This window comes from Mirounga leonina, unplaced genomic scaffold (genome assembly GCF_011800145.1).
Source record: "Mirounga leonina isolate KUSES-001 unplaced genomic scaffold, KU_Mleo_1.0 Mir_92, whole genome shotgun sequence".
NCBI classification, from domain to species: domain Eukaryota; kingdom Metazoa; phylum Chordata; class Mammalia; order Carnivora; family Phocidae; genus Mirounga; species Mirounga leonina.
In genome coordinates, this window is record NW_023270852.1 from 26,292,215 (window position 1) to 26,302,610 (window position 10,396).

General features: G+C 46.6%; 1 protein-coding gene across 3 annotated transcripts in view; it reads right to left on the reverse strand.

Annotated features, from left to right (window-relative positions):
* The window catches only part of ME3 (malic enzyme 3), a 194,548-nt gene extending 185,354 nt beyond the window's left edge, over positions 1-9,194 (reverse strand). For 2 of the 3 annotated variants that reach the window (XM_034995432.1, XM_034995431.1), the window contains exons 1-2: positions 9,095-9,194; positions 8,523-8,720 (exon numbers count right to left, since the gene is read on the reverse strand). In XM_034995432.1, coding sequence (XP_034851323.1) covers positions 8,523-8,705 — 183 coding nt within the window. In that variant the 5' untranslated portion in view covers positions 8,706-8,720; positions 9,095-9,194. The other variant, XM_034995433.1, reaches the window with a different exon arrangement.
* Between the last annotated feature and the right edge of the window lie 1,202 nt (positions 9,195-10,396).

A 10,396-nucleotide genomic window follows, 5' to 3' on the forward strand; every position in this document is an offset into this window, starting at 1 on the left:
GAATAAAAGATCTCTCTTGGCTTCCAAAATCCTCCAAGTCCCATGGAGAATCTAAATATAATTTATATTGTCACCATCTTTTTAGAAGAGATGGTCAATGGGGTTGTATGTTATCCGTCTTCACCATAGTGGTTTCTGATCAGTCCAGGAGGGAAGGTGAAAGGGATTCATGTAACTAATTGTTATTGGGGGTACACTTTGAAGAAGCCATTGTGGCTGGCCATGCAATGCCTGAGACGTGGTTCTGGCTCTGAAGATGACATCAAGATGGAGACAATCATGCATACCATGAATGTCTACTGAGACCAAATGTGGAAGAGAGCCATGACTACATAAGCAAAATGCCCAAGGAGTGGAAAGAATGAATGAGTCACTTCCATGCGGCTCATCAAGGAAGGTGGTGTGGCAAAGGTGGCCCCGGAAAGCACAAGTACCTGTGTGCCTCCCATTACACAGACCTCCTGAACTGAACTTCCTGCTTACTAACCGGTTCCACCATCACCCCTCTTACACTATAGGCTCCTTGAAGGCCAAAGAAGTGTATTTACCACTGGGTTTCCACTGCCTAAAAAAGAATAGATAATGGAGCAAATGTCGATTGAATAACTTTGATAAACAAACGAGTCTTGGGAGAATTACACACACTTAAAGGGTGAAGAGAAGGCATCCAGTGATCCTTAAAATTCTCTCCAACTCCCAGAGTCTGATCTAACAGAGCCGGTGGAAGTGCTAACAGTCTGTCAGAGGCCCATGACAGGGAATGGCCCAGAGCATCAGACTCCATGTGCCAACTCAAGCGTGAGGGCACCTGTAGTCCAGAAGTGGCTGTGCATCATAGTGGGGGAGGACGTGGACCTACAACCAGATTGCCTGGGTTCAAGACCCAGCTCTGCCATTATGACTGTGGGTGAGTTAGCTAACCTAGCCAACCTCCTGTGCCTCAGTTTCCTCATCTGTAAAATAACAGTGTACTGCACAACATTGTGGTATTATATGAAATGAGTTAATGCATCGAAAATGTGTAGAACAATTCTGGGCACATTGCATGTCCTAAAAAAATGCTAGCTCATATCATTATTACTTAAGTTTCCTCCACAAGGCATTCCCCTAGGGAAGGAAATTCGGTATGGTAGGAATCTGGCTTGGAAAACTCACCATCTCCTTCAGAAACCAGAGAAAGAGGTAATAGAGGCTGTCTACTGTGAGTGGAGACCCAGCTCCACTTTAGACGTGAAGGCACTTGGCTTCCTTTCTCCTTATTGGGAAAGCCATGGGACACCTCAGTAACTTAGGAGGGATGCAAACTCGTGCAGACAGTAGCTTCCTCCTTCTATTTTCGGAAAGAACAAAGCAAAACAAAACAAAGGAACTCACAGGGTCTGCTCCCTCCAGAGTTCCACACCTCCAGGGAGTATGTTTCAGGATCACTTGTGCAATGGGCATCATGTAGCTCTACTACCCAACAACAGTGCAGAATCCAGACACGATGCTTTAAAAAAAAAATAATATTCTCAAGTTGCTAATCATTCAGTTCAATTCTATAGTCCCTCCAGCTTTCAATAAAACTTCTAAAAGCAAATGCAGCTTTGATTTTCTCTTATTCAAGTTCCTCAAAGCTGATGATCTTTCCATCAAAAAATCCCTCTCCTCAAGTGACTGGGTGCATTTTACTCTTTACTTTGGTCGGAACTGTGTTGTAAGCAGGCTGCCGGGCAACCATTTGGGTACAGAATGAATGCATGCTTTTAACCACTGACCTCAGCACCCCAACAGGAGGGTATCCCTCAGATTTTCATCACACCATCATAGAGCATCTTTTGTGCTCTGCATCAGAGAGGCAGTCAGACACCACCCCCAAAGGATTTCCCAATGTACTTTCTACACATCAAAGTGAAGGTCTGGAAGCAGACTATAGTCCATGTCTTTGCAAACAAAAGTGCTGCACATTAGTGATCCCTTTGCAAGGGAATAAATGAAAATGTAAATGAAAGGCCTTTTTCTCCCCTCTCACTACAAAACTGGCATTTGGAAAGAAGAGGGTAAATGATAAAAGAAACCTTTTGTAGAAATGACAAAAATTTAAAGTAAAATAAAGCCATAACCCCAGAGCTTACAAAGATCCAAGAGGACCAAGAGAAGCTAGAAACAGGGAGACTGGGGATGAGCCCGAGAAAGTATCCACAGACATTCCACCTTGAAAGCCCAGAGTAGATTGGCTTAGATGCCAGCTGGCCCAAGTCTGAGCCAGACAACATGTATTTCTGTATGGGATGTGCCCTCCAGCGTCGCTATTTCCATGATCTAGATTTTGCTGTTTACAATCATTTTTAGAACAGGTGGCAGGGTTCCTGTGTTAACATTTTATTACATGAAAATAAACACACTGCCTCTAGAAGATAACTAATGGTATGCAGGCAAACCTTAAAATAAGACTATTTTATGGGGTTTCCACAGAATACAAATGTCACCCGTGTGAGATGAGTGAACTTCTAAAAGTTGGTCTGAATGTTATTTACTTGGCCCTAGTGATCTGCAATCCAGATAGAGGTGATCCTGGGCATACCAACACTGCATAGGGGGGCTCTGGGGGAGGAGAGGCACCAGGGTGAAAGACGGGGCCTTTGGTGAAAAGGGAGGTGAAAGGAGGGGATGAGAGGAAGGAGCCTTAGCAGATGTGTCTCTGAATGACTCACTCATCCAATAACTGTTTACTGAGCGCCAAATACGGGCCAGGCACTGTTCTGAGTACCTTGGATACATCAATGAACAAATAAGTCAAAAATGCCTGCCCAAATGGAGCTTACATTATAGTGGGAAAACGCAAACAATAAATAAGAGATATATTCGGTAAGGTAATTAAATAATATACTAGGAAGTATCAAATACCTGGGCGGGGGGGAAGTAGACCACATTAAGGAGGACCAAGAAAATTGCAGGACATTCACAAGTGCATCTGGTGGGGCAGAGTGGGTCTCACTGAGAAAGGGAGAAGCCTTGAAGAAGGTGAGGGAGTTAACCATGTGGCTATTGAGGGGATGTGTGTTCAAGGAAGGGGGAATAGCCCATGCAAAGACTTGAGGCAGGAGCATGATTAGAGTGTGTGAGGAACAGCAAGGAGGCCAGCTGGCAGCGAGTGAGGCTGAAGAGCAGCAAAGATGAGGTCAGAGGGGGTCCAATCAGGCAAGGTATTCTAAGGACTCTGACTTAGTGGGGTTTGAGCCGAAGAGTGACATGGTCAAACAGTTTTAAAAGGATCACGCTGGCTGTTGTGCGCAGAATAAACAAGAGGAGCTCAGCGGGGAGCAAGGACAGCAGCTAGGAGGCCCCTGCAGTTACCCAGCCAAGAAATGTCAGTGGCTTAGGTCAGGGTGGGACCCATGGTGAGCAGGGGCTGGATTCCAGACCTAGTCCAAAAATAGAGCAACAGAACTATTTGGGGGACTGGATATGGGGTCTGAAGGAAAGAGAGTAGTTGAGGATGTGTACCAGGTTTTAGCCTCCCAAGAGGTGGTTATGAGAATCAGAAGGAAGATGACAGGAAGGTGGTAGACCAATGAGGAGGCTCCTGCAAAATCTAGACATAAGATGATGAAGGAGTGAATAGGGCTGGTGGTAGAAGGGATGTAGAGAAACAGGTGGATTTTATTTTTTATTTTTTTTTTAAAGATTTTATTTATCTATTTGAGAGAGAGACAGAAATAGTGACAGAGCATGAGTGGGGAGGAGAGGGAGAAGCAGGCTCCCCACTGAGCAGGGAGCCCCACGTGGTGCCTGATCCCAGAACCCTGGGATCATGACCTGAGCCGAAGGCAGATGCTTAACCGACTGAGCCACCCAGGTGCCCCGAAACGGATGGATTTTAAAGTTTGGGATAAAATTGACAGTAAAAACATTAAAGTTTCAGAGAAGCATTTTGTGGCAGTTTCCCCAATATCCAGTCTCTCTTTCCTTAGTAGGTATAGGAATGTTAGCTGTGCATATGGATCTCTGGCAAAAGATTACATTTCCCAGGTTCTCTTGCAGCTAGCTGTAGCCTATGACCAAGTCCTGGCCAGTTGACTGTGGGTGGAAATGATATCAGCAATGTTCAAATTGTGCCCTCCCAAGGCATTTCCCCTTTCTTCTGGGTTCTGTGTGGAATCGACGGCAGAGGCTAGGGCAGCCATCTTGGACCATGAAACGTAAGATGCACACTGAGGATTGAGAGCAACAACATCAAGCCACACACTGACCTGCAGTTGTCTACCCAGGCTTGTTGATAAGAGAGAAACACACTTCTAGCTTGTTTAAGCCTCCGTATTGGGGTTTGCTTCCTTACAGCTGCCTAAACTTTGGACAAACTAATACAAGTTCTGTCAGCCATTCTAAGTACAAAGCCCTGACACCAAATGCTATCAATCCCATGAAGTCAGAACTGTAGTCAACAAGGTAGGATTTAATTCCAACCTGCCTCTCCTTGTTTGCTCTTAAAATATTGGAGCAATGTTTGAGCTTCAATGCCCTGAGTCACTGCACAAGAGACTCCAGTGTAGAGTGAACTCATGCTTCATGGAAATAGTGTTGACTTAGTAACCCATTGCTTCTCTGTCAGTCAGGGGGGCCCAATTCAACATCCTGTCCGAAGCAGAGGTCTCATGAAGACACCTTATGCTGTCTACTTTGGGGGGCAGAAAACAGCATCACCAACAGACTTCTAAATCTCCGTACCACCCAGCCACCATCTCCTGATTGATCGATGAGCCAAGTGTGGGACAGACTCCCCTCATGCAAAGGAGGCAAGATCAAGTTCTAAGCCGGCACCAAATAAAAACACATACTTTAACCAAAGTCATGTCCTCGCTGTGTAAGGATCTAATGACTCACCACTGCATACAGAAGAGATGGAGCTGAAACCCGTGCCACCTCAGATGTGCGGCCAATGCTGCAGCACTGGCCACTGGACCTTTACACGTTCAGTAACCTCCAGGCACCAGATCCACGTAGGAAGGCGGTGTTCTACAGGGTCCTGCAGTTCTGAGGCCCCCTGCATGAAACGCACTGGCGCATAATCACGGTGATCTGACGTAGCACTGTTCTCACTCGTTCTTTCCCTGACTATCAAGCTCAAGAGAAAAAACTGCAGAGAAACAAGTAGAGGGGTGGTGGAAGGCAAAAATCATTGTTGGCATGTGGGTCAAAGGAGGAAGTTGATGCGCTCTGAGAGATAACAGACTCCTTCAGTGAAATGCCCCTTAAGGGGCATTATCTGGGGATAAGGGCCAAGTAGGTATAATCCCTCCAAACAGACCATTGGTAGGTATTTTTCTAGACAACGAGGGCATCAGGCTAACTGTAAAGTAGTGGCACTAATATTAATAAAGTTGAGAGCAAAGGGGTCATGACTCGATTGAGGTCATTTAAAGAGCAAATATTCATTAGAGAATTCAATAGAGAATATCATGTGTCAAAACTGTCTGCATGGTGCTCAGGGTCTAATGTGGAAGACACACCATCCAGCCCTTATAACAGGGTGCTCAGGGCCAAAAGGAAACAAACACAGAGCAATAAGACAAGGATGCGTGTGGGGGGGGGACTCAAATCTTGTTTCAGGAGCAGGGAATAGGACAGCCCTTCCCAAGAGAGGCTATAGGTAAGTTGAGGCCAGAAATGGTTTGAAGACCCATTTGCTACCTGAATAGAATGGGGATGATACCTGCCTATGAAGATACCCCAATGAAATGGGGTTCATCATTGCCTATTTAATGTAAGTAAAATATGGCTGATATCTTGTAATACATAATCAAAGATCTGCTCTGTTGCCACAGTCAACATGAATAATAGAAGACGTCCTATACTTTACATCCCCGTACTTACTTTATAACTGGAAGTTTGCACCTCTTAATCTCCTTCACCTATTTCACCCATCCCCCCACCTTCCTCGCCTTTGGCAACAACCACACCTGAAACTAATATATTATATGTCAACTCTATGTCAATTTAAAAAAATAGTTAAAGATTAAAATTAAAAAGAATCTAGTAAACACATTCCCAGAATGTAATGCTAATTTTCATGTTCATAGCCTTGCTAGATCCTTCAAGAACTACCCTATGCCAGCCACAAACACATGAAACTCAGCCCCTGCCCTGGAGGCGCTCACAGTCTAGCAGAAAAAAATCCACCTACAGACCCGCACTCTAAGTACAGTTACCTTCCAAGCGGCCGTTCTCTTACTTCCTCAGGGATAACCTCAGTTGTTCTGTTTAACTCAGCAATTCTCCCCAGCTGGCTGATGGAAAGAGCCAACCTTCAAGCCTTCCCTGGAGACTCTCAGAGTGCTGGAGGTCAGTGGGACAGCAAGAGGGGGACGCTCCAGAGGGAAGTGAAGGGCGTCCTCAACAGCTCCCTACCCTCCTGCTCCCTCCACTGCTTCTCCCCCTGCTCTCCCCAGGGGTGAACAGGGATGCCATCAGGCTCCCTCTGCATCACCCCAGATACTCACCTCACTCCAGACCAGCATCAACTGACTTCAGGGACATACCAAAACAATCTTGAGCATTACGAAAGGGTCAGGTCCCCTAGATTTATGGACAACGTCCCATTTATACTATTTAGAAGGAAAAAAATTATATCAGGGACAAGGGAAGAGTGCTTTTAAGGAGCCATAAACCTAGGGCTAAAAAAAACATTCAAGCCCCCCCTTTATTTTTTTTTAACTGGTCACAAAGCAATAAAGTGCTGATTGATAATATGCCAGTACTTCTAAGGCAAGTATTGTCAAAACGACTAGAGTTTGTAGTGGGAGTTTATTGTTTTGCTTTCCAGCACCAATCCCTTCTTCATCTGAGGACAGGACACAGATTTGCTGTGGAGGAGCCACATCCCCTTATTCCAAACCAGTTGGAGTGGCCCTACCTTAAACTTTATCTTTAATTCCAGGGGTGAGCCCTGACTGGCTTAAATTACAGTAATTGGTTTGAGAATAGGAAGGGAATTTAATCAGAGTTGATGAGACAGAAGGACTCTTTCTCTGAGGCTTCAGAGAAAGTATCCTCCCCTCCCAAAGAAAGTGTCTTTCTATCCTTGCACAGTGTGGTGTGAGAAAAGGAGATAGGAGATTATACCAGCATTGAAGTGAAAGACTCCACTGGCTGGAGCCTGACATTGTAGAAGCAGAACAGAGCCAGAGAGAACCTGCATCCTTAGAGATGCCATCTGGACTGCTGGGTCAAGACTTGCCTGCAACAACCCTTCCTCTAGATATTTAAAGAAGGTTTTTGTTGGTTAAGCCAGTTTGAGTTGAGTTTTCTAACATTTGCTACCAAAGCAATTACAATTCATAAAACACCTTAAGTATCCCAAAGTAGTAATATACAAAGGACTTAGAGTCTCTTTGGGGGGAGCAAGGAGTAGTGCGATAAGCAGAGTGAAAGATTTTTTTTCTTAGCTTCTTCTATTAATTCTGTAGAAAATAATCCCAATACTTAGCATCTGTATAATTGTTCCTATTTCTCAAAAATACATTTTCCACATGTATTTCCTCACTTAAATTTCACAATTCTGAGTCAAAGAAATTATTAAAAATTTTTATTTTGTCGTAATTACCTATTTATCAAGCACTCTATATAGTTTAAAATACTATTTCAAGTTCAGTAATTCATTTGATTGTCATAATAACCAGATGAGGTAGGAATGGCGGTTCTGTCATAATATCCATTTTAGGCGGGAGAAAATTGAACCTGAATATCTACCTGAAAGTAGATATTAAATGAGATGCCCAAGTTAATTTGAGAAGGTATCAGGAGACAGGCCTTAAATCCAGGTCTCTTGCTTCCAGGGTTTTAACTCCAGTAATACTAAACTCTACTCCCAGAATCTTAAGCACCACGTTCTGGATTCCAGTGGCAGGGCCAGAACTAACTAGTTGGTGACCTTGAGCTAATCCCCTTTGTTTTGTTTTCTCATCTGTAAAAGGAGAGACTTGAATTAGGATCTTTGATGCCCTATCAAGGTCTAAACGTTCTGTAATTCTAGCCTTTCTTTTTCCCCCCAGCTCTCAAAAATAATCTTTTTCTCAAAATAGTAATTACAGCCTTAGCTGACGTTTGTTCTCACTGGGTGTCAGGTACTGTGCTAAGAACTCTGCCTCCATTTTCTCTTTAAATTTCACAACACACCAGGGACAACTGTCTCTCATTTACAGATAAGAAAACGTGGACTTGACAGAGACTAAATGAACTACCCACGACCAACAGAATTAGTAAGCCTCAGGGGAGCGTACTGGCCAAGAAGACCTTGACCCAGTCTTTATTATTCTTGTGGAAGAAATAAGGCTCCCTGCATTACTCGTCATCTTTTTCCACGCGGAAGAGGGGTGGGGAGGGGAGGGAAAAAAAAAAAAAAAAAAAGCCAAACCAACTCACATCAAGCCTCTGCAAGGCAAAACTGAAAGGGCGCCTGGGAGGATCCAGCCCAGACCCAGGGGGCGGGGCGCCCCTCCCCGCCAGCCACAGGACAGCGGCGTGGGCCACCCTACCCCCGTTACCTTGTTGAGATGCGGGTTCCTGGTGACATCGTATCCGCGCTTCTTCAGAGGCACCGGGCGAGCAGGGCCTGATTTGGAGTGGCAGCCTCGGGCGGGCGCGGAGGGCGTCCAGCGCGGGACTCCGCCACAGGCCCGGCCCTGCTGGAGCGCCAGCCGCGCGCGCGTGCCCAGCGCGGCGCCCATGGTCCTTGAGCAGACCTGGCACCGGGGAGAAACCAAGGTCAGGGGCGCCTGACGGCCAACAAGGAGCCACGCGCGCCGCAGGGCACCGGGTCTAAGCCCGGAGTGCGTCCTCGGGGAGAGGGCAGGGGGGCCTGAAGGGTGAAAGGCACCAGTTCGCCGCCCCTCCTCGGCTGCCACCTGCGCGGCTCTCCCGGCTAGCTTGCGGTGCGCAGGCCTAGCCAAGCCCCCGGCAAAGCGAAAGCAAGCCCAGGAAGCAGATCGGGTGCGGGTGACCGCTCGCGCCACCACCGCCCCCATCCCCGCGAGGAAGAGGCCACTACGTGGCGAGAGGCCCCCGAGCCTCCAACCTCGCTCGGTGGCTCGCCTGGATCCCTCCTTCCCCAGCCCACCTGTGCTGCGCCCAGAGCTGATGTCGCAGGCGGGGCGAGGCGCTGCGGTCCGCTGTTCCCCTCCTGCCAATGGCTGCACCGCACCCGCGGCCGCGGGAGCGCAGGGCTTAAGCGTTCTGGAAAGAGAGGTCCCCAAACCCTTTTTCGCAGTGCGGGACTTCCCCTGAAGACGCGCGTGGAGCGCCTCATAACCGTGTGCACGTGCCTCCCCAGTGACAAAATGAAGCTCAGAATGCCTCCTGAGCGTCTCCATCTTGACCAGCTGAAAGCACGGAGGGTGTTAGAGTTTAGGGAGTAACATGCCCTCCACTCACTCACCTTTGTGGGAAGGCCCTGGCTTTCGGATTCAAAGTTGAAATCCTCAGACACCCAGTGCTCAGTGTTGCTTTGCACTGCACAGTACAATAGTCATTAGGCACATGTGGCTCTATAAATTTAAATAAATTAATTTAAATGGAATAAGATAAAAAATCCAGTTCCTCAGTCACACCTAACCTCATTTCAAGTGCTCAAGAGCCACTGGCACATAGCAGCTTGGCATTGGATAGCACAGATACGGAACATTTACATCTTTGCGGTAAGTTATAGGGGACATCACTGGTACAGGGTCCACAGTTGCCAAAAGGGCTCCTGGGCACCCTTTGGAGCCAGGCATGGATTGCTGTGGACAGACAAGGACCTGAGGTCCATCTAGTCCTGAATTTAACTTTACACTTGACCCACATAGTAGCCAGGAGATTCCTTTTAAAGCAAACATTTCATTGTGTGTAGAATAAAATCCAAACTCTTTTTGATGCCTATGGGTTATCCCACAGCCTGGCTTCTGCCAACTTCTTCAGGTTCATCCTACTCCAGTCTCCCTCTCACTGCACTGTGGCCACAGTTGCTCCTTCCTGTGTTTCCACCCCATCCAAGTCCTTCCCACCCCAGGGCCTTTGTACATGCTATCACCTCTTACAGTGTTCATTCTCTCCGATCTCCACAAAATTATCAACTGAAGGCCTTTCTTCCACTTCATCTAATGTCAGCCTCCACTAGGGACTATAGAGTGAATGGTTTTTCCCTTCACAGAACTTGCCACAGCCAGTAATTACCTCCTTTCTCTAATTGTTTATCGTCTGTCTCCACTCGGAATGTAAGCTTCATGTGGAAAGGCTCTTTGCCTGTAAACCCCTGTATCTTCACTTCTCAACTCAAGTTGTGGTACAAAATTGCACAATAAATAGTTGGGTGAATGAAGGAAAGGGACAGCCACTTTCATCAAGATTGGACTGGAAAGGAGACTGAAGGAGGAGATTCTTC